This window comes from Drosophila sechellia, chromosome 2L (genome assembly GCF_004382195.2).
Source record: "Drosophila sechellia strain sech25 chromosome 2L, ASM438219v1, whole genome shotgun sequence".
Taxonomy (NCBI): Eukaryota; Metazoa; Arthropoda; class Insecta; order Diptera; family Drosophilidae; genus Drosophila; species Drosophila sechellia.
The window spans coordinates 4681174-4706301 of NC_045949.1; the positions used below are offsets into that span (position 1 = coordinate 4681174).

Sequence of the window (25128 nt, forward strand, 5' to 3'; positions counted from 1 at the left end):
CAGCCAATTTTCGCCCTCTCACGCGCCAGTGACCGATTTGTTCTGGGATTGGTCCCATGGAGGTCAAACGGCAGACGGAGGCAGTGAACCATGCGGATGTCAAATATTTGCTCAGTTGTTAAATTCCATCAATGCCATGTCACAGCCAGGCACACGTGTCAACGGCAGAGGTATTTTTTCGGGGAAAAACAATCAGAAAAGAGCCAGATTGGAGCCTAGCAAAGGATACGTGTACACACGTTCTGAAACTATGATAATTAACAGGCAATTAAGCCTGCCGAAGAAGTTTTACAAACACAGCTGTTGCACTCATCGACCAAACAATGCCAAGAAGACGGGTTAACTTAAGCGCTCCGAACACAAAATGGCGGCCAGACGACTTCCGCTTTGCGACTTCCATACAGCACAAGCCACCAGAAAGGGAAAGAAATACAGAGTGAGAGAGAGAGAGAGGGAGCCGCCGTCGAACGCCATTGTTTATTTAAGCCAATATCCGTTATTTAAGTTGAACTTCCTTCCGGCTGACATTCGTTGTTGCCGTTGTCAGCTGTTTGTTTGGCTTTTGTTTGAAATATATTTAGCACTGCTGCAAGTGCAAATAGCAAATAACAAATAGCAAATAGAGCCGCCATTTGGACAAAAGTTCAGCAGACACAACAACAACGCCCGACTGCGCCAGTGGACAAAGTTCAGCCAACGGAAGTGTGAACTTTCTGCCATTATATAGAGTTAGCCGCACCCGTGCAGAACCGAAGAGCGAACTCAAGAAGGACATGCGATAAATTGCCGTGCGGAATCCTTGTCAAATTTGCCAGCATTTGGCCGCAAATGAATGCGATTGGTCAGAGCAAAACATTTCATTTGACATTTTCTCTTCAAGGGGCTGATCAAAATTCAATAAAGTAAAATGCTTGAAATTAATACTGTAAATTAAATGCTATTATCAAACTACCCATGTTTATGGTGTCAAGCATTTTCACTGCATTCATTTCTGATTTCACCTCGCACACTTCCAGTTTTATATACACTTTCAACACGGACAGACATAAGTTGAAAATTTCTAAATTAATTATTACATCAATATGAACTTTAAGGCTTGTTCCTCGAAATCCAGTGTAAGTCCACCGAAGCGAATAGGAATATCACTCGAGGATCCTGTGTCCAGCTGCGATGAGTTTCCCAGACCCCTGGGTCCGATGTTAAAATACATAGCCCTGTCTCCGAACTTTCAGATTGCCAGGAGAAAAGCTCCTCTAAATAATGCCAATGTGCCAAGAGCAAGCCGGTCCAGAAAATCTGGGAAAAAAAACAAAATGCACTTAGCAAAGGCACCGATTTACGGCAGAAAGCGTCCTGCCGGAAAAGTCACGAACAGGCGAGATGTTACCACCAGGAAACCCAGAAAACCGAAAGGCACAAAGATCATTGGTGGGGAGAAGCCCGTAGAATCCAACAGTAGACCCTGGTGGAATTTCTTTTTTAGCAAAAAACAGAATGACGAAGAGACCTTACGGGAAGCGCAGCAAGGTAACATATCCTGCGATGTTTTGATGACCGACATGTCAACCCAAACCAATGTAAGGGGCAGTCCACAATGGGATAATAGTGATGACGATTAACTTGCACCATTTAACAAGCCCAATATATAATAATTTAAGCTAATTTATCATGTTTATTTACTATAAGGCCAGAAACTGTACTGGTCTGGATATATGCTTTCAAGTAGTTCTTGATCCAATTCTTATTTTTAAACAGTTTTAATGAATGGCCTGGTAAAGTATACTCTGCACTTTCGGTCCCCAATAAATTGCATAATAAACAGGCTGCCCGGCGCGGGCAGTGGGCCATTGAAAAAGGATGCTCCGGGCCAGGTCCATTATGCACCTGCAGATGGCCGAAAACTTTGCCGTGCCATTATCTAGCAAGGGGTAGTGCTGCTCTGTTTCAACATGTTTGGGCTAATTAATGTCAGAAGCCATTGCAGGGATAACTTGGCGAACGGTCTGCCATTTTGTTTTCCACCTATACACGGCCAGGCAATTGAAATTTAAGGCCGGAAGTTTATTGTGGCAACAAAAGAGCGAACTCGGCAGCGGATGCTGCACCTGCCCCCCACCGCAATACCCCACCATTCTCATCCTGCAAGCCGGTGATGGCCTTTAAGAAACGCTGACCAGAACTAGAACCACAACTTTTTTGCCGTAAATAAATCCCAACGAGCATAAATGGAATGCAAACTTTTTTCCGGTAAGCTGACGTTCTAATTGTTGCACGGCAGTCCGGAGTTTGCAACTCCTGTTGTTTCAGGTTATCTGCCGGCAGCTCTTCGCCGGCACCCTCTTTTTGTTTTAATAATATATACCCTTCTTTACCGAATGAAAAAGAAAGCAAGTAATGCACCTTTAAATTGAAAACCTAATGAGAAAACCCCTTGGCAAGTGCTCAAAAATTAAACGGAAAGGGCGGCCGCTACGTGCTACTGCCAACATAATTGCGCTTAAAATCGTTTAAGTGTTTTATAATCCGCCCAACGATTTTTTCCAGCTGCTGTGGCCGCTTTAAGCGATGTGCCATCCATCCTTGCCGATGCCAGGATTCCCCACAAAGAGTATACAAAAAAAAGGGCAGGAACTGGTAAAGCAAACCGAAATGGCTTTTTAAAGCGTCGTCCTGGACGATCCTTTGGCTCGATGGGTGTGCGAGTGTGGGTGCGTGCGTATTTGCTTTTGCTGGTCAGTTAAGGCTCTTATGAACGCGCACACACACGCGCACACACAAAATCGGCAATGTGAGCCATTAAAAGCGAGGCAAATTTTTGCACGGCGTTTGCGGATTTTTGGCGCTTTTCTTTGTGGCCACTGCCACACCACAGTGGCATACATTTCGCCAGCGGTGCAGTTGCCGTGCAAGTGGGTTAATTACGTCGGTAAGGATATAAGCTTGACGCAGGACATTTTAAATATCGAAATAACCTAAGGACTCATTGTAATATCTAATAATTACATATTCTTTATCGTGTAGACCAGAGAACTGTAGCAAGCTACGGGACCGAAATGGTTTTGCTTTAACGCGATCAGTCCAGTGTAGGAAGCATTTTTGTGCTCGATGCATTATGCCAAAATAAAATCAACTATCATGCCTTTTCATTGGCATAAACTCTTGTATATAAATATTTATGAGAAAGCCGAAACAAGTTGTATATTCTCTACGAATTTGTTGTGATATCCTTCCACCTGAGTAGCTGCTTTTTGACTTTTGCATTCCCCGAGCCAAGTCGCAGCACCTTAAAGTCAAGTAATAAATTAAATTTATTCACATTCGGAGCACATATGCAAATGTGGTATTTCGCTCCATTTTCACCCACAAGCTGGGCACCAATTGGGGTCACTATTGTGCGTGTGAATGTGTGTGAGTGAGTGTGCAAGGAATTCGTCTGCGGATCCACATGCATTTCATAGCGCAAAAACCCCTTTGCCAGGACATCCACTCGGGCCACCACCACTTGCTGGAATTTAGAAAAAGTTCCCTTCCCACTTACCCGGAACTTAAGACACTCAAGGGCTGTCCCATATGGCGCACACACACATATGCACCGAGCAACAGATACATCGGCCTTCGTATGCAAATGCCGGAGTGAGCCACTTAGGAGCAGAAGTATACGTGGTATAGTATAGGTGGTGTAGGTATGCTGCACCTTGGGCTTACTGTACGTACCTGCAGGAGACAAACAGCAAATAAACATGAGTAATAATGTCGGCCTGCTGTGGTTAGTCGCATGAATATGAATGTGTTTTAGTTTTATTTCCGCCCTTCTCTGTTCCAGCGGAAAGTATGCTTATTTAAATGGCAAACAAATAGACAGGCGACCAGGAGCAGTAAGTTATGTAACCGAAGCTGTCGACAGCTTTTGCCCTCGTCCTGCCATGTCCTGTGCTGTGCTGTGAGTCGCTTGTGAAGCGCTTAAATCTTTAGAAAATATCTAAATTGTTCTCTGTGGCTTTTGTGTCAGCTGTCCCACCCAGAGAATCCATGTGATTGTATATGAGAGTGTGTTTGTGACTCTGTACGAGTGTGCGACATGCATTATGCTGTTTTTGACTTTGCCACAAACTACGTAAAAATGTCTTTCTCGTTCGCCCCGTTGCCTGCGAAATGAACTTCATTGTAAGCCGCTCTGGGGATTTGCAGTGACAAATGAAATTTATAGTTCTCCGATCCCCTTTTCCCCCGGACAACCCAACTGCAGAGCTGCAAATCTCCGAATGCTGGAAATCTAATACATCTTTCAAATTAGTAACGTATTTTTTTTACATATGGGATTTGCTGTAATGGCAATCAGGTTGACAGTGATGCAAAATTGTATTTCACACATCAGCTGCTGTAAATTCTACTAAATATGATAATATATTTGCACAACTGCAAATTTAACGAAAAATTAAGTTAGATAAATTTAAATAAATACTAGGTATCAGTGTAGTCTCAATCTTGTCAATCTCAATGCAACTTGCTTTTTGTGTGGCCCGCAAACGACAATGGTCCTTTGTGCACATGTGACATGCAGCCCCAAAAGTGGCATAAATAAAATTTCATAGCATGCTTTTTTGCGCTGCCTGCAAGAGCTGCGCATAGGAATACTCGTACGTTTGCGGATACGGATGCCCATGGCCAGCGCCATTCGTCATCTATTGCTGGACGGGGCTAACCCCAACTAAGCGGGCTTTTTATATATGCATCCATCATTCCCGGGCCCACTATGTACTGTGTACGTGCCCCTCAACCCTCTTGGCTTTTCGGTGGCAGGCATGTCATTAGCCTGAGTGCGGGTACTTATAATTTGCCAATGGATGGAGGCTCACTTTAATCATGCCATCAAAGGACACAGCACAGGACATGGCATCGGCCCGCCTGACAACTGTTTGTGGTCGGACAGCTCGTCGGTCAAACATTCAGCCTGTTGCATCCACTCGAGAAGGAAAAAGGGGTTCGGTGACAACGCCCACACCCCCTGCTAATCTAATAAGTTTCCTAACAAACCGCAGCGATGCGATCCTGTAATACGAAATTCTCATTCTCAATTCCATTCGAGTGTGTGTGTGTGTGCGGTTGTGTTGAAGTGTGTGTGCGCAGTGCGAGTTGTTGTGGTTAATTTTGTGAGAGACAGCTCTGTAAGTGTGGTCTGCTCCTGCGGTTTCCCCAAGATTTTATTGCAACTGCAATTTAGGCACGCCTAGATGCCCACTTGCTGTTCTCTGTGCACTTCGCCAAGGAGTGAAGTCGATTATTGTATATTCCCCGCATTAAGAAATTCAATGCTCTTAAGTCATTTTATCTTCAGACGAGTGTGAGCCATATTAGGTGGGGTGTTTCATCACTTAAATGTGAATTTATTCAATGATATGGCTTGAAGTTGGATATTTTGTAATGATATTTTGTAAGTTTCAATATATTTGGAATTTCTACTATACAACATAGATAGTTTATATAGCTTAGGTTAGAAATGCATGGTTTAAAAGGATATTTTTGTGGTCTTCACTCCTCTCTCACTCACTCTTCCTTTCCTTTATCCTGTATCCCTTTTTCCAACCCGTTGGACTAACTGTGCCGAATTTCCTGTGCAGCTCGCCAGCATTTGTTTTAAAATTAAAGTGCAGAACAGCATAAAAGCAACAGCGGGTGCACTGCCTCCTTGTCTCCAGCCAGGATAACGCCATCCTTTTTGGCACGAAGGCCAGGACCATGGGTGGCTCCATCGCCGGCTGCTCCTATCCCACATATCTGAGTTATGTGCTGCAGCCAGTGCTGATTAAGCGGAGCATCGCAGCGCCACGGGCATCTCCATCTTCTCCTGATTTTTCTGGACTGCGGGCGGTACGGAAACGTGGGGCACCCAGTTTGCCATCGAATGGAGCGCTCGAGCTCCTAAGTATGCTTTGTCCTTCTCACGGCAATATATGAACATTGTTGAGTTCAAGAGAATGGGAAGGAAAAAGCTCTTTGAGAGGACTTCAGAAGTTGAGTGGCGGTGAGTGAAACAAAGGAGATGTGGTGAATGAAATATGAAAGTTGCTCAACTGCTGAGTAGTCTTAGCTATTTTTCTCATATTAATAATTTTGAAAACTTATGAAAACTCGCAAAATAACCAAGCATTCAAACTTTCGTAGAGTTGTTTTTAATAGCAATATTTAAATTATATAATAAATATTTTAATAGCTGGCAATAAACCCTTCGACATTAATTTAGCATGAACTTTTCTGCTGGTTAAGTGACTTATAACTTATTATTGGATAAACAAATTAATTAATAATCAAACTCAGTTTTAATGCTTTCAAACAAGCCATTTTTTACTTGAGCGGGCTCAGTTGTTTATGACATTTGACAGTTCGCCTGCCATTGAAATGCAATTTGATATTTTTTCTGTGTTGTATGAATAAGAGATTATTTAATTAACAATCCAAACAGATTAAATGCAAATATTTGCACAAAGCCTATCAAATTAGATTTAATGCGAAAAAGCTACAAATACCGTGTTTATTGCATTTACCACCACGCTGCGATTATGGCTGGACTTATACATAATGCGATGTGCATAAAAAAAGGGTAAATAAATAAATAACTGATTGGGCTTACAATGTCATTAAAAATAAACGACCACGAGCAGCGGGGGCGTGCAATAAATATTTAAGTAGGCTGCTAGATTCTGCTTAGTCCGTGTTTCTCTTGTTTTTGCGGCTGTTAATGTTAATTAATTTCAACTAAGCGGCTTATGCATATAAATAGCGAGCGGAATGGCATCAAATGACATTGAAACTCTGCGAAAGCCGACAAGATAATTATTAGTTATTTAAACAGCTTTCGTTCCATGTTCTATGCAAATCCTCTGCGATTTGCCAACAAAACTGAAATGCCCAGGTGCTTAAATAAAAAGTATACGATCTAATGATCAATTATTAAAAACACATAGTTATTCAATCGTAATTATTGTCTCAATTTAAATACACAAAATTTATCTGGCATTTTTTCAATAATTCATACATGGGCGACGATTTCTTCCCGGGGCTCATCTGCCGCAGCAGAACAATAAATTATGTGATAAATCATTTAATTGCATGACCCGATTGAATGTTCCGATAGTGCAACATTTAAAAAAGCGAAACAAAGAAATTCCCAGGAATGCCGAAACAAAAGCGCAAGGCATTTAAGCCAACCCATTCCAGCCAGCTTTGCCCTCTATCAGCCGAGAATAAATCAGGGACCAAAACCAAAGCAATAAATAATAAATCAGCGCTAACGATTTGCACAGCATGCGGCTCGGAGTTTTTCCTTCTTTCATTCATTCTTGCGCTGCTCAAAAGCGGGAAAATCCCGCTGATAGCTCGTCGAGCGACTCGATTTGCCATTCATGAAAATTATGCAGCCAGATGAAAAATAATGAAATTAATTGCTCGGAAAACAGTCGGGCAAGCAAACCAATGCAAAACTCCACCTCTCAGTGGCAATGAAAATGGTTGGGATGGTCAACGAGTTGGATGAAAAAATGGCATCCAACTAGGAGAATATCTGCCATTGTTAAAAGGGCGTTGCCGAGGAATTTGATGATTTAAAAAAAACACACAAATATGAAAGAAGAAATTCTATTCATTAAGGATAAATGGGACACGCCTGACTTGATATACGAATGGCAATAAATCGTTTAACCTGCGTAGAATACAAATGATAAATTGTGCTAATAAATAAGCCAATTTTCAAGTGTCATCACGCCTTCAATCGATTAAGATTGATTTTATAGGTCACAATTTGCATTAGTTACGAGGGGAATTATTCTTCTCAATTGATGGCTCAAGTAGAAAATGCTTTCAACTTGTCAAAATACTGAAACATGCTGCGCAATGCAATTTGTTAGCAACAATGATGATTGTGGATAGAGAGCCGCACCAAATGCAAACATTTCAGCTGCATCCTGGCATCCTGGCATTCTGGTATCCTGGCACCCTTCGCTGCCGTCAGTCGTTAATCAAAGTTAAAATGCGTTAAACAAGCGCAGCCAGCGCAACAAAATGCGCATTTCGAAGGCAGCCTTCATGGTGGTGGTAATGGTGGCCAAAGTGGTGTGGGTGTGTTGCTCCGATAGTGTGCAGTGCATTCGACTTCCGCTTCCTTGGCAGCCGAGCTGAGCTGCCTTTCCGCTTTTCCGCCTCTCCATTGGCTCGGCGATCTCAGCTATGCATTTCCCTCGACGTTTGCATGTTTGCACAATCCAGCCGGCGACGCGTTATAAACAAAGTTTATTACAATGGCTCAGGATTCGGTTTTGGTTGTGGACTTTGGCTACACTTTGAAAAATCATTGCTACTTTATTCTAGAATTACCAGCATAAGGTTGTACATCTCCAATTGAGTGATGTAGGGTTTTCAGTACATCATTGTACTGTTTATTCATTCTGTTATAAATAGAGATATTATAATATCCGCAGACTTCTGCATACAGTGAGTACATTCGTTTCTAAATGGGTACTGAATTTTCCTGCCTGCAGATCTCATGTATATGGCTGAGGCATTGTTGCACATTCTCTGGAGGCGCATAACTTGTCCAAAACTTTATGCGCGCCACGTTGCAGCTGACAAAATGGCGACGTCCCGACAATGTCCTCCGTTGATATGCACTCCGTGCCCCCAATTACAGACACGTCCCAGAGCCAAATGCAGAGGGAAACCCAAAGCCGGAGGACGAGTCCTTTGGCGTCCTTGTCGCCTGCTCAGTCGGCTATTAAACCAATCGTCTGGCAATTTGTCAAACATAAAACTATGCAACTTCAATAGGGAAATTGCTGGGAAATTTAGCAACGCCAGCAAAACGCTTCGCATCGCCTAATCGTAAATGTAAGATTGCTTGTGAGATCGAGATATGTGCAATGAATTGCAAGCGTGGCAGTTTGCAATTAGCTTATGCCACTTAAAGTGGTTTCCTTTGTAAATGTGCTTAGCTTGTAGACTGTGACCCAATCCGGGTGCATTGAAGGTTTACTTTTATTGGGTTTTTAATTGCATCGTCATTGGGAAATCGGCTAAACCAAGCAACAAGAGACTGAAGCTGCTCAGCCAGATTTCCTTTTCCCATCCGAAGTTTCAATTTTATTGCCAGCTTCGAGTTCGCCGCTCTGCCGTTTTATTAACGAAATTGCTACTCTGATCTAGGTGATGGGGCGTGGTCTCAAGGAGCTGGAAGCTTTGATTGCGCCAAGGTTTTTCCTCTGCAGCTTTTAGCTGCCTCTCCAGCTCGTTTTCTTTCAAGTAGAATTTGATTAAACGCCGTCTATTGATTTTACACCCCAAAAGTCACACGAACCAGGAAAAAAAAACGAGGATGGATAGAAGGCTGAGAACTCCGCAGGGAGAAAACTTTCCAACTACTATGTATTTTAATTAGACTTTGCCATCGGTGGTTGTTTTTGTTGACTGCTGACGATGCCGCTGCCGCTTCCGCCTTTCAGTCGAAGCCACAGGATATTTAAATTAGCAGCTATCTGTTTTATGCCTGGCTAATATTGCTATAGTTAATATATCGGCTCGTAAGTGGTTGGTACAACTTTCGCAATCTATCATCTCCGTGGCAGGAACTAATTGCACGGTCGTCGGGGCGTATACGTGATGTGAGCGCTAGTTTAATGAATTTAATTAAGTTGATCACAAAAGCAGAGGCAAATGGCTAAACATTTTTCACAACAAGCAACCTCGGTTCGTGTGTGCCTCATCCGTATGGAGCAACTTAAGGATCCTTTTGCAGTTTGAGCCAACTCCCACGCAGTGTCCTTTTCAGGCTTCCAACTGCTCGGCTCTTCGTTAAAAGTTCTCAAAAGTTAACTTTTTAGTGTCTGCTGCGACTGGGGAGCAAACTTGCAATGCACTTGGCACATTGCCTACACTAACAGCAAACGGAGTTGACAATTTTTCTGTTTTCCGTTCTTGTTTAATGAAATGTCGCAAAATGGCTCTAATTAAAAAGGCAAACATACACAAAGCATGTGTCCCAGAAAAATGCAATTATAGTTTCTGGTGGATATTGGCCAAATTACACAGTGTCCTGTATTTTTCCAAAACTTTATGATGCCTGTCATCTGGCTTTTGTAAGCTGCTGCCAAGTTTTTGGAATTAGAAGCGATTAGTCAAAGAACAATGCAACGCAGCCAGGGAAGTGAAGCAAAGTAGTGATTTCTGCGCAACTTTGCCACTTTGCCACATTGCCCGTACTGGAACAGAAACGAAAACATGGAATAATTTGTTTAACCAAGCTGTGTTAATTTTCAATTCAGACATTCTTCTTCCATTATTATGCAACCGAAACGTATCCCACCCTGGGGATGTAACCCGATTCCCTGTCAAGTTTTCGCACAAAACTCTTGGCTCTCGAGTTACGCAATTTCCTGAAGCGCATTTGCCACTGCAATGCCACATCCTGATTCGTCCTGATCCTGTGCGCCCCGCATGCCATAAAGCTGCACAAAACTACTATTTATGCAGAAAAAGGCGAAAAATTTATGGCTACCCTGGCGCACTTCCTGCAAAAAGGACGAAGGAAACCGAGCACTGGTTCCGTCTTATCAAGAACTTGGCAACCGAAACACTCTGCCATCGCACACACATGCAACCATTTCAGTTCGGTTCGATATTGAAAGCGCATTAAGCAAAACTCGGTCGCACTTAGTTAAGCCGCTTTTGACAGGGCTGAAAATATTTGGATGTGTGTGCGTGGAGCCGTCTCCACTGGGCACACTGTAAACCAAAATGAAAATTGCAATTGCAATTGCAATAAAATGGCTAAACGCACTTGAGCGTAATTGCAGTCATGCAACGCTCCCTTTTTTGGCTCAGCCAAGTGTGTCGGGCCGAAAGGCATTTTGCAGTAAAATATGCGTCCAAATTTAAATGAAAAGCCGTTCCGGCATCCCCAGTCAGCAGGCAGCAACAATATAACTTGCGTTGCATCTCCGGAGCGGCCTTAAAGTGCGGATCCTTTGCCAATTGCCGAAACGGAATCTCCACTGGCTGCATAAATCCAGCCTGGCTGCGGGCCCTGCCTTATTTCCTTAAGCCGGCGATGTCCTGTTTCTCTGTGTTTCTCTGTGCGATTCTGAGCCCAGGGCCCCATGTTAGCAGGCGCCAGGCGCTAAATCGTACCAGCCAAGAGCAACAGTAAACATGGCCAACGGCCACTTTGGCCACGTCCAAAAATCTCAGCATACGAGCCACGTTAAATTAGCCCAATGGCCATTGGCCAGTTGAGCCAGAAAATGGCAGCCATTAAATGGGCTCGAACTGTTAAATACATGGCTGATACCAGTTAGGCTGAAACAAAGCCAATGAATTGCATGGGATAAGCTGGGGATTAAAGGGAGTTTGCTTTGAAAAATATGATTATAAATTTAGTTTAAAGGCATCGATATTTTGTATACACAAATTAAATCATTTGCGTACTTTATATACATAAAAAATATTTATCAATGTAAAAAGTAATAACATCATATAAATCCCTTATACATTTATGACAAATCATATTCTTGAAGTTCTTAAAGACTAGTCATATAGACTACATAATTGAAACCCAAAAAAAAAACGAAAAAAATATATGTGAAATATTATTTATGCATATTTTGTAAGCCCGAGAGCGCTGGATGTCGTCGTACCGCAGGAAGATGCTGTAAATATAAACACATTTAATTTTTTTTAATTTTCCAAGCGAATGCACATTTTTGGAGGCTGCTGCTTGGCTTGGCACATGTCCCTGCTGGCTCGAAGGCTTTCTGGGCGGATCGCATGGTGTTGCAGGCAACCGCAAACACGGCCGACGCAGCAACTGTTGCAACAGCAGCAAACTGTAGTAACTGCAGCAAGTGCAGCTGTAGCAGCAACATCAGACACAAAAGTGGAGCGACATGTGCCTGGCTGTGCGGCGTTGAAGAAAAACATATTGTTAATGGAGTCGAGCATGTGAAACAACAAACAGGACGAACCACTTTTGTCCTGGCAGGACTGCGAAAATGTGGCCAAAATCGAATCGGGCTGCGCACGTTTGTTGCTCTTAATTTGCCTGACAAAAGAGTGTTCAGCGCTCTGTTTTTCCTCAGTGGAAATCCATTAAAATTGTTTCGAAACTTGTGATTTGTTTGGAAAATTACTTATGGCGCGCTAATCGCTGGAAAGTTTTGTCAGTCATATTAAATGAAGGTGTGCCAGCGGCAGCTTTCAGCCTTTAAGGCTTAATAAGCATTTAATTGACGCCTTGAGAGAGGGCTCTGGAAAAGTTGAGCAAAAGTTCAAGGCTCACACACACGTGCGTCATCGTAAAACGCCAACTCCGCCCACTTTTCACCTGCCACCGCCCACTGTGCGTCTGTCAGTTGCCAGAGTAACCGACTCCGATCTTCTTGGCCATTTTCCAAGGTCCCAGAGCCCTTTTAAATACTCGTACGCAATTTACACATTCGATAAGCCGCTTTCGAGAGGGTGTTTTTTGTTTAAGAACAATAAGCATCACTTGAGCAAACCCGACAGGCAACTGACAAGCCCTAAATTTAAATTTAAATTCATTTGACAGCCGGTGCGTATACGTAACGTGCTACATGACGCAGGACTCGGCGGCGTTTGCCGTGTGGATTTTGCTCGCCGGCGTTGCTCTATTTTTCGTGCCACGTAAACACTTGATAAAACTCGCATAAATTTTTATCAATGTTGGATTCGATTTGCTCGTACATCAAAAGCGGTAAAAGCCGCTTGGCCCATTTAACTGCGCTCCGTTTCGAGCGTAAAAATCGCGTTTAGTCAGAATTCATGGCGAAAATAAATAAATAAATCCGAACATGCATATCAATGGGGGCTGCGGGTAAAACTCTGTCGTTTTTACCCCATCAAAATGGAAAACATTTCCTTAAAAATACCCTAACCCAAAAGTCGAGGTGCAAGAAACAACTAAAAATGATTTGAAATTTGTTGCGAGGAGTTGTAAATTTTATCAAATGAAAAACCTCGCTTAACAAATATGAAAATATAAGCTCCCATTTTTTAGACAGTTTTGTAGTGTAAATATTTATTTGTTTCAACTTTGACTAGCGCAGCTTTCAACGAGGATGTGGCAAAATATTTTATTGCCACCAGCGTTTATTTTGCCTTTTAAATGTTATTTTCCATGCCTTTGCGACATTCGAAACAGGGTATAGGAAAGATTTTTAAATGCACTTCGATTGTATAGTAAAAGTACACAATAAAATACACTAGGAATTGGTGGAAGTTGTCTTTTAAGCAGGACCCTAAAATTGCTTAAAATAATGCGCAAAATTCCTGCGTAAAACTCTATTTCCGTATGTGTTTTACCAGATTCTAGGGATAAAATTTATTCAGGAAGTTCTTTTGCCCAATATATATTTATAGCCAGAACAGCCGCACCTGAGCCAGTGCTTTATGCTGCGGCTTGTTGGCCTCAGTAAAAATAAATCTACCGCATTTACGCCGCCTCGTTGGCTTTTGCATATTTTATTTTCGCTGCTCAGTTGCTTTCTGTGGGCAAATGCACAAAATATTTGCTTGTAGATTTTATTGATTTTTTGTTTGGCTACTCTGCAGCTCAGAGATAGAGCCTAAAACGCATTTGTTTGCAAATGGCAAAAATGGACTAGTGCCGAATGCTAAGCCACTTTGTGCCGACCATGCAATGGCAATGCGACCGGTAAAATGCAATAAAAACGAAAGCAGTGCGCACAAACAAACCGTGAAAACCATGAAAACGATGAAAACCACAACCAACAGCTTTCTCGCCCCTTTTCCCGGGGCATTTTGCTCGGCAAATATTTACCCGTACAATCAAATTTAAAATAGCCAGCACACACTACGTGCGCCACGTTGAGGCATTATAGGTTTAAATATTTTAGGCAATTAGCGGGCAATACACTGGCCTTCGTTCCGGCGACAAAGTGGGGAGTTCTCCGGAAAATTCACGGCGGCAAAGCGACGAGCTGAGTGGTCACCATGGAGCGGTGCTCACAAAGTTGCTTCATTTGCATGGCGGGCGGGGCTGTGGCACTCGAGACATGGCCAAAACTTTGCCAATATATCAGATGCTTAAAAAACATAAACAGAACAATAACGCAAGGAGTCCACGGTGCACAGTGTGGAAGTGAAAAACGAGGCTCAGAAAATATCAAGGCGCTAATAGATCATATGGAAAAGTATTTGAAGTGTAAGTTCATACAATATAATTCTTACTCTTATGCACGGTTAACCCCTTATTTATTCCTAATTTATATATAGTTTAGATACCTTTTTCCACTAATTAACAGCCACTGTGCCAAGCCTGTGCAATGTATGACTTTAGTAACTTTTGCCAACATGCCTCTGCATATTTTCTCGCTCCGTTGTTGTGCGCAAATGAATGGGTAGTTCTTTCAACTTTGTCTGCGGCACACAATGTGCGAATGGAAAGTGTCTAATAATGCACGAGTTCTAGGTGTGCACTGCGTTTTTGCGTAATTAAATGAGAATGCCGGGCTAAACGGAAGCGGAAATGGAATTGAAAATGAAAATGAAGTGAGTGCTAAGGCGACGCATAAGCCATTAAGCGGGCGCGAAGCCATCATGTAAATGTTGGTCCTTGCACTAATGGCTGGCACTTTAATTGAACCCCGGACAGCTGATGGCTGATGGTTAATGGGAGCAAGAGAACCGCACCCAACTGGGTAGTGGCCGCCACTAGATGGTTTGACCCAAGTTATGGCAGTATGTGCACTATCATAACCTCTGTCAGCTCATTTGCAGCATTTGTTGCAGGCGATGGCTCGGAAATGAAGTGACATCGAGAAAAACACAGGACGAGAAAGTGGGGAAAGGGAGAAGGCAGCCAGGAGAGAGGAGAAAGCAGAAAGGGACAGGCCATTAGCCATGGAACGACGACGACAACGAATTGTCAACAACAAGTTGACAAACCGTTGCGCATACGCCGCGTGTGCGGTGGGCAACTATTTCCAAGCTGTTGCACACTTTCGAGCTCACTAAGCAGCAACTGCTTATTGGCCCTTCAGTCAAGGATACCCCTTGTGGCAGAGATATCTGCATCTGTAGAGGCCAGCCTGGTTGTCAGACCTTATTAGCCATTCTATCGGTTTTAGTTTATCTATAAGCCTTGCTATCCTGAGTATCTAATGTGTTTACTATTGATAGTTTGAACGAAATAATAAACTTAATTCCTTAATTACTCTGCCTGTTACACAATCTCAATACACTCACTCACTTAGCACACCCAATTACTTTAAACTAAGTCCCCTACACATCCTTTTCCACTAAATTCCCTGCTGCTAATCCAACTGTCTATTCAGCAACTGCTCTTTTGCAGTATGGAAAACAGTAAGCAGCTTTTGACAATTTGCTGAGTGGGTTGTCTGCTCTTCTATGCTCTGCCGTGCTGGCAGTCAACGCCCCGCTGTTGTGGCTGCTGTTTGCATAAATACATTTAAATGGCCGGAGAGCAATATGTTACGTATACGCAGTGTTCGCCCGAAAGCTGCACCCATTGTGCTCTGTTTTTGTGCTGTGGTTGCCGCCCTGCCATGCATATTTTTAAGCTGCTCGACTTTAATAATGGTTTTCGGTCAGTTGGCCTGGCCACAGGCTTGATGGTTTTGCGAACCCTTTCCGTTTGCCCAGATCCCCGGGCAGAAATATGTAGGTAGTGCATAGTTGGTACCCCTTTTGGACCGCCACGCTTTTAATGAAGTGGCATGCGAAATGGCAGGAGTACGGCTCTTTGTCCGGAAGTTTGGCATTACCTGCAGACTGTGGCTATGCAATGCAATGCACCAGTTATTTACTGCACATCAACTTGAATAAATTCCGGGGAACCTTGGAGTTTCTTTGAGTTCATTAGTGTTACTTGAGGAGTCGAATCGCTCTCCAACTGCAAATGCAAATCAAGTGCACGGCTTCTAATGCCGGCGCACAAAAATGCAACTCATTTTTAATATCCTGCGGCAGCAGATGTCGACATAGCAGCATGGCAAAAAGGTGCCGGAAATTAAAACTCAATATTCGAGTGATTGTGTGCCGGGCAAAGAGGAATTGTTTGAGCCATCGCCATTGCCACCGCCACTGCCACTGCCATTGACTATTTGACTTGGACCGCACAAAAGTGCGCAATTGAGGCGGCAAATCAAATGAAATCCAACGGAACGAATCGAAACGTGCACCCAACTCTCGATTCACTATTCTGAATTCTCGACTGGCAACTAAAACTCGAATTTAAACCGAGTTACCAGCCCCCGAATGGCATTCAGTGCGACTTGCTGCAGACGTGCAATTTTCGCAGACGCTCAACGAAATTGTTTGATTTTGGCCAAGTGCAGCTGCGTCACTGGCATTTTGCTATCTTATGCCATTGCCGTTTGCTAAATGTTAATGCCATTTCAATTGCTCCCTCCCCTCGGATCCCAATTTCGAGTCCGGGGCTCTGTGGCCTTTCACCATCTCAGATCTGCTGCTGACATCCAACTTATTTGGCACCCAAAGATACCCTCTCTTTGCTAGCAAACACTCAAGAAATTGGAAACAAAAAAAAGGGTTTTAGCTTAAGCATTTTGTACTTTATAAAGTTTATTAAATATCTTAAGCTTGCCACTATCTTTACTGGTCTTGAAAGTGAAGCTACAATACTTACTTTTCCTGCCTTTATTTTCTAAATTGGATAATTCAATTCCTTCCAAGGGTATTTCATTTGCAATGTGTGGATAATCTTATAATGCTCTTTCCATTTTTTTACTACTTAAAAGGAACAATTCAGAGGCTTGTGCAGTGTGCATATAGCATATCTCGTTTGTGGGACACTTTTATATGTTTGCCGGGCACTTTGCGGCTGGGATATTCAGCTGGAGATGCTCGAAGCCAGTGCCTGGAGTCTGTTTTGGGGCAAGGATTTGACTTTGCAGCGCTTTGGGGCCTGCCAATGGCTTCATAATTTGCACATGAAGATTTCATAATCCTAGCAGTTACCGTTTACCAGGCAAATGTGACCGATATGGACACCTAGAAGAGGTCAGCAAAATGTACCTGCAGCATGATTATGGGAACAAGGTTAATCTGAACAGCCTCTCACGTAAGTGCTAGCATGCTATCTTGTTTATGTTTAGTTAAACTGAGCTGTTAAATTTGCGTGGTAGCTGTAGACTTAAGTTTCGATTTAAAGGGGTCTGTGCAACTGAAACATTTCCAGGGGCGGCGCATTAAAAAATGGCTCTCGATTAGAATGACGCTCACGTCCAATGCCGGCGCTCTGATTGATTGACTGACTAAATGGCTTGAATGGCTGATTGATTGACTAGCCCTTGCACACGTACGCACTCGCTGAGGATTTGCTGCGTAAACTAAAGTTGGCAATCATTGCGATACTCTTTTTTTTTAATGCCTATATATTGAGTCTATGTGCTCAAAAAGTAAATCGATTTATGTTGAATAGTTTCGCTTCAAAGCTTAAATTCAGTGAGTTATATATATTAAAGATTCATTTGGCACCCATTATGTTATTCTTGCACATATTTTAAGGTTTTTAAGTCGCTTGTAAGCTACTCCTTGCTGTATCCCTTGAATCCCCTTGGCAAAGTGTATTTACCTCCATCGTAATTTTCCCGGAACCTCCAATTGCTTTTCCATTGAGCTTTCGTGTGTGCTGCGTATGTGATTTGTTTTACGCCGAATTGCATAAAACATTCGCAATTGCGTGACTCGTGCTCCGGATGGAAAGCGAGTTAAGGCTTATTTATATTCACTTCAGACACGCCCATTGCGCCCACCCAATGCCACGCCCCCCTTCCCCCTGCAGCTCGTAATCCAATAATGCACCACATAGACAGCAGCTACAAATTAGCCGGCTTTCGGTGAGTATGTGCACATCAAGGCCCGTGGGCCATCATAACCGCAACTGATTAAGGCCGAGGAAGTGGGCGCCAAGTGGGCCACCATGCATGTCGCACACTTGATTAAGGAGCCTGGTCATAACGGCGGGTTACGTCAGTGTCGGACCCGTATAAATAAATCACGCATATTGCCGCCATCGGCGTCCACAATGTCATCGTGCTGTTGCAACTGTCAGTCCGAGCAGCCAGCTCCTCGTTTTATTGACACCGAGGGGACACTCTGGATAGGATTCTGTTCTCCTGTAGAGATGACAGAGTGGCCATCTGTTGTTTTAAGGGAATTCAGGGTATATGAATATTCTCGTTGCATATTTTAATAAGAAAAATGCATTCAAGCCTCTTCTTTCAGACATCTTCAGTTAAATAAAGGAAAAGGTTAAATATTTTTCTAATTGATGTAAAGATTAAGTAAAAATGAGGATAATATTCTCGCTTTCTAAGAATAAGAACTGTCTGAACAAGTTTAGGCTATATATGCAACAAGTTTCCAGATGCCACAGCTGTCAGCCATCAAATGGCTTCATTATTATTTGCATTGCACTTTCCCCTGCATGTTAACATCATGTAAACCAAAGTTCTGCGTAGGACAGCCGTTTAGACGTTCAGCACCACCTCGTGACCTCGCACCCCCAACCCCGTGACCCCCGTGCCACCCAGAACAGCGCACTCAGTGGCTGCAGGACGTGCTGGTGCCGATTGCTGACGCGTTGATTGCTGCGAAGGCAAATGCGATGGCAGGCAACTAATTAAAAAGTTATACGAGTAACTTGCACACGCCTTTAACTTTGGCCAAAGTAATTAAAGTTCGCGCCAGGGCCAAAACCAAAACCGAGTGTGTATGTATGTGTTTCTGGGTGCCTGCCAGTCGCTTCAACTTAACTCAGCTCAACTCAACTTTGGCGCATTTACATTTCACACCTGCGCGTGTAAATTCGCCGCAAAAACCCGACCGCGGAAAAAAGTTAACACACAAAGTTAAGAAAAGCGCTTAACTGACTGAAAAGAATGGCGTACACAATTTTTTTTCTTTTAATTTCATAAGCCTAAGGCTAGAATAAAGGCTTTAGCTCTTGAATTATTAAAAATTAACACGAACAAAAGCAATAAGTCTGTTAATGGACTAAATAAGTGGCCGAGTGGAAACTGCAGAAAACTGTGTGTAGTTAGTTGGTGTAATTAAAATGTAGATAAGATAAGATAAGATAAGATAAACTCTTTACTCACAAGTCATAATCCCAGAACTTCTTCATTTTCCAAGTATTTCAAGACAGATTAAAATGAATTCCCAATCCTGCGTATTTATTACCAAAGCCGATTAGAAATCCCACTTGAGTGTGTAATCCAGATTCCCAAATCAGCATAGTTAAACACACATGCGTTCGATAATGCAGTGATGTTTGTGTTATTTTTGGATAATAGAGTGTGAAATTGATATGGCTGGCATATCAAACTTGTGCAAGACAGCTGACAAACATTAGTGCTAATGTATTATGTAGTAATTGACCAATAATTAGCCAACGAATATTGTGCACAATTGCACGATAATATCACATTATTTGGCAGCGAAAATTTCACAACATGACAACTGTTTTAGCATTATTAATGTGAGTACTACCCATTTCCCCACCCAGGGGGCACATTCGAGCTGAATTAATTAATTCTGAGAAGCGCATAAGAGGATTACCAGCTTTATGGAGTGGAGGGCACTATAATTAGTTTTCAATACCATCAAAATTCTATTGGGCACTCTGTTGATAATATGTTAACTGGGTTCAACGACCATCCGCCAGCGATCAATCCGCCAATCAAAAGTGTATGCAATCTCCTTTGTCCTGTCATATACTTGCCAATTAATTTGGCTTGTCATTGTCCGCGTCTAGACAACTATAAGCTAACGCAGAGCTCAATTTGCGGTGCAGTGAACTCTGGCGCGCCACTTTGGCCAGTAATTACTGTAATCAGGCATGGTAATGGCATTAGGCTTTGACATCGCACCGCCACAGGGAGGCGATCAAGTTGCCCCAACTTGCCCCAGAGGCAGCTCATTAGCCGCAGGACGAAAGTTGCCCCGATAACTGGCTGAAACATCAAAGGGCCCCCAAAGCAGCTCACAAAATGTTTGTAATTGGACGAGATTGCAGACATTATGAGGCTCGAAGTTAGCTGCGATTTTAGCCATTGTATATAGTTTTGATTGGTCTTCATTCTTTTAAATGCAACTGCTAGCAGTTTAAATTCACCAGATTCAAGTTCTTTAATTTTCGTCACATAAATATAAAAAGATTTACCCTTTTTTGCTGCCATAATTTCTTTGAGTGCCGAGCTCACAGCAGGACTCGCAAGCAGCTCTCTGCGGAATTGGTTGAGCGCGACAGGAAACTGCGACGGTCCACGCTGCGTATGATTAACAATTTAAGCGTGTGCATATTTCACGGCGAGCACACGCATCGGGCCAAAGTGAAAATTGCATGCATAGACAATGGACTGGGGGGACATGTCCCTTAAAGCGGATGATGGGACAATGCTTTAAGTGCTCTCTCCTCCGTTCGCTTTACGCAAGATTGCTTCTTTTTCGGAGCCAACTGCGTCACCACTGCACTACTGTTGCAGGTTTACAAAGCACCATCACGGCATTAAGCAGGCGACATCTGCATGCCCGGCGTAACAAAAAAGGACGACAGAGATGGTGTCCAGATTGCAAGGACTGCGCCAGACACTCGCCACCGGGTGAGTTTCAGTGAGTTGTCACCCTCTGGGCGGACAAACAATGCGCCTCGCCTAAGCAAAGGACCCGCACCGATTGTCCTGCGAGGAGCGAAGAATGTCCAGGACATCCAGGACATGGTAGAAGGCCGTCTAATAGCCGGTGACTGACTGCTCCGCCATTGTGCAACTTCAATCACCAGCACATGGAGCACTTCAGCTGTCGATGGGCCTTCATCAGAGCCCCCATTTCTCGGAAAACTCAAAAAGGTAGGTAGTCCTGCTCAACACATTAAACGCATTTGCTGTCCTGTGAAGAGTCGCTTATTGATTGAACAACCTTCCGAATGTCCTTTGCATCCGCTTATGGCAACATGTTTGGACAGGGTTTTTTGTTGCTGTACCAACAAGGTGCAAATGATTAAATTTTCGATCTTAAATTTTACAGAATATTACAGAATGTCAGTCTTGCAGAATGACTGAAATTTTAGTCAAATATTAATTGGGTGATTATTACTAACTGAAAGTCATTCCATCGAACCCACTTACTTTAATTAAACATTATGGATTTGATTGATTCAACACTAAACAAATTCAAGACTCCTTTGGTTAATATTTCATAGAATAAATCATAGTCGATGTAAGCCAAAGCGGGTTAAATCATTGAATATAAGTTACATAAGTTATATTTATTTATTTATATGGCTGCTCTCCTACTTTTCCACTGTGTACTTAGGCACCCGTATCAACTGGCATTTGCAACACCACTGGTCTCACCGGCTAACAGTTGACCTTCCGCAGGCGGGGAATCCATTAACAGATCACAACCCGCTCCTTGAGCACCTCGAGTGGATTTCTAGCCCCCGAGTGGGACGGCCATGTTAAGTAGCCAGTTCATTAGACCAATGGCAAACACGCACAGTTTGCATAATGGCCAAGATTAAGTGAGGCGTGGCGAGCTGGAAGCTGGGAGCCGTCGTGCATGGAAGATTCCAACATAATGCCACTAATTGCATATCTTGATGTTCCATGCTTGATTTACAAAGCACGGGCCTCAAGTGTGATTGATTCTGGGCACTAAACTCGATGCTCCGGGACACGCAGCATCGCAGTCTCATTACAAAGTCACGTTGCAAACTGGGCCAAGACGGACTTATGGACTTTAGACGGCGCACAACAACGAAGGCAACTATCTGAGGAGCAACGGCGGAGCAAAAGTAATTTTATTATCAAATCCAACTTTAACAACTGCAACAAACCTCCTGCCTGCTTTTCTTTCCTCCGGCCGGCCGGGCCAACTTGTTATTTGGCTTGTAAGTTACAAAGTCTTGTTCGTGTCCTCGGGGTAATAAAACAAAACTTTGTGTTGAAAATGAAAAACGCACAAACGAACCAACGAACGAATGCAATGCCAAGGCGAAATCCCAGGTTCTTGGTCCTTGGTCCTGGCCATTCTGGCCATCCTGGCCATTCGTCGGCCATTTGGCCATGCTGTGAGTGCAAATGACAGGCGGGCCAAAAGGATTAGAGTGAAATGTAAATTTCATTTGCCGGCGTCTCCTTTTTCTACGGCTCTCCTGGCCAGTTTGCAGATGTCTAATTACGAGCATAGCCATAATGCGAAAGCCAGAAGCTCTTATCAAATGGCACAATCAACCTTGACCAACACGATTTGCATGCGAAAATCATTGAGGAATTTTCTGGTGAAACTCATTGATTTTCGGTGTGACGAGTCGATATGAACCATTCAGCAATTGCCAAATATGCAGACATTTTTAGCAATTTAATGAGAGTTAAAAGCTTAATTGATGGTTATTGCCTTTAATTAAATTTTAAATGATGAAATATCTTTGAAGTATTTATTTCATTTAAATAATTAACATACATTACGCTATTAGCCGATTAAGTATTTTAAGTCATTTTCTGTATAGTATTTCCATTTGAAAACATGTAATTACTTTCTAGACTCACAAATTAATCCCATATCCCACAGAGATGTGACAATCCCTGGTTATAATTCAAAATACGTCTTCCTGCGTGAAAAATATAACTAATGGCCAACTCACCCGGCTTGGCATATACTCCTACCCCCAAAATACCATTCCCCTACCCATGCGAATGTGTGTGAGCGTGTGGAACTGGCCAGATAAGCACATTGCCATTTCCAGAGCCACCTGCTCTTATCTGCCAAGCCATTTACCAGGACTTCTGCTGCCTACCCACCTAGCACTCTCCTGGAACTGGAAGTTACCAGACCAGACCAAACCAGGCCAGGCTGAAGCACTACCCCATTTCACAGCTTATTGTTATTCAACAGCCAAAGTTTTTTCTGCTTCTCGCAAAAGTCATAAGAAGTTTGAAAGGTTTTTCCCCGCAGCTCGTTTTGGGCTGCTGCGTAGCGTAACTCACTTGAGCTCTTCTCCTGGGACGCCTCAATAGTTTTATGAGCCCGAAATGGGTGGGAATTTGAGGTCCTTGGATCGTTGGGTCCTTGGCTGCGCGGGCGGAGGAGTTAAATGCATTTTTAAATTGCAGCGAAATTGATCTTTAGTGGTGCGAGCTGGCGAACTGGCGACGTGTAGCCATCAAAATCCGCTTTACTTTCCCGAGCTGCTATTAAAGCAAGGACCTGCCAAGTGGCATATAAATCGAGTGCATCTCCGACTGCGAGAATATCGTTTTGGTGTGTGAGGAGTGCTTGCACTTGCACAAAAACAAATTTTATTAGCCTAATAATGGGAATGGGCCATATCGAAATCGATTTTTGTTGCTATTAAGCAATAACCTATAACAGAAAGGGCATAAGACTAATAACTGTATTCAATATTGCGAAAGAAAACAGTGAAATCTTTAAACTTGCAATCGAAGTATGAATTATCCTGTTTCCATAAAATGTAGAATTATTTGAAAAATTAATTATTTAAATATTTATTTAATTCCCTGCACTCAGCTAGAGTCTGCCTAATTGCTGCCACATTTCTTCGACTGCTGCATACGCGTTTTCTTCGCTCATTTCCGTTGCTCATACGCCATGTAAACACACTGGCTGGCAACAATGAGTCATAATGATGGCAGAACCGCAAAAAGTGCGCAGCGAGGAATCCGGTAATTGCAGCACGCACTCCGTGCCGACTTCGATGCATTTGTCATGGCATTTATTAACCGTTCACGTGCAACTAACAAATGATATTTTGCCCCACCAGCGGTGGCGTTGTTTTCAGAAAGGCAAAGGAATTAAGCGAGCATTCAGTATTTCCTCCGTGACAGCATCTTTCTGACAAATTGAATTTGGCCAGGACGTGCTGTTGTTTCATGGCATGGCCACGCTCCATTTGCGCTCCATTGACGACACGATGGCCCAAGTCAGCTGGCCAAACTGCTGAACAGCCAACAACGCCCCGAAAGCCCAACTCTTTGGGTGCACTGGAAACTTTTCAATTACATTAGGTTCTCAAGTCGATGAAGGAGCTTTCCGTGAGCAAAGAGGAGCCAGGAGCAGCGAGGAGGAGGCAGTGCAGCAGCAATAGCAACATGTTCGCCCAGGCGCCCGCTGACAAGTCATTAAGAGTGACAAATTGCCGGAGTGGGGCGTGGCCCGACTCTCGAGTCGAGTTGCCAAAGTTGGCTACCACATTTAATTAGACTAAACTTCGGTCCACTCGCCGGCTAATGCAATTCATTAAACATTTAATGCCCGGCCCACAACTTTGTTGGCAGCAAACAAGTGCATCGCTGCCAGTTATGATGGCCAACAGTCCCCAAGTCCCCCAATGACTGCCATCGAGCTTATCCCTGCGGCCTATGCCCCATTCGGCATAACGAAGCCACAAGCTTGTGCGAAGGTGCAAGACATAATATTTTGGATCCGGACCTAACGAGAGTGTGCCTCGAAGTGCTCCCCTTTTGGCCATAATTCAGCCTGAGTTTTCACTGGATTTCCCATTATTATACCCCTACGCACAGTGGGTTATTCCCTCCCAATGGCTCCCTAATTGGATGGAAATCTTGTGTTTTCTTGAGCCCCGAGTTCCTAATTTATTATTAAGTCATAAGGATGGGTCGTTTATGCAAGGGTTAATATATGCAGGTCGATCATTAGGCACATTTTCAGTCGTTTTGGGCACCTCATTAATTTTAAATTTCAGATTAGCTCATTGCTTATTTGGGTGTGCGCTTAATAAATAAAGTACTTATAAAATTATATGACTACTAGGAAGTAACCTAATATTTATATAAGTTTTTAAATTGAAAGGCAATCGTATTTACCCATACATATTCTTGTTCTATAAATAACTGAAATATATATTCAAGGGCTTAAGAGTGCAAATTAACTTACTCCGCGTTGCAATTGCAATTTAAAAAGGACGAGGGCGAACTTCTTACGACTCTGTCATTACAAGACTCCGCCGGACAGACGCAGATGGAACTGGCGGCTCAGGCGTCTTCGCATTTACTGATTGATAGACTTCGGCCCAATAAATTC

At 43.1% G+C, this 25128-nt stretch overlaps 2 protein-coding genes across 2 annotated transcripts in view; one reads left to right on the forward strand and one right to left on the reverse strand.

The window, feature by feature from the left end:
- LOC6613375 (neural cell adhesion molecule 1-A) overlaps positions 1-25128 on the reverse strand; it is a 58441-nt gene that overhangs the window by 26869 nt on the left and 6444 nt on the right. The gene's annotated exons all lie outside the window — the stretch shown is intronic.
- LOC116800236 lies at positions 958-2606 on the forward strand. Its single transcript, XM_032714136.1, has 2 exons — positions 958-1115; positions 1233-2606. The coding sequence occupies exons 1-2, from the start codon at positions 1083-1085 to the stop codon at positions 1617-1619; spliced, it is 420 nt and encodes a 139-aa protein (XP_032570027.1). The 5' UTR covers positions 958-1082; the 3' UTR covers positions 1620-2606.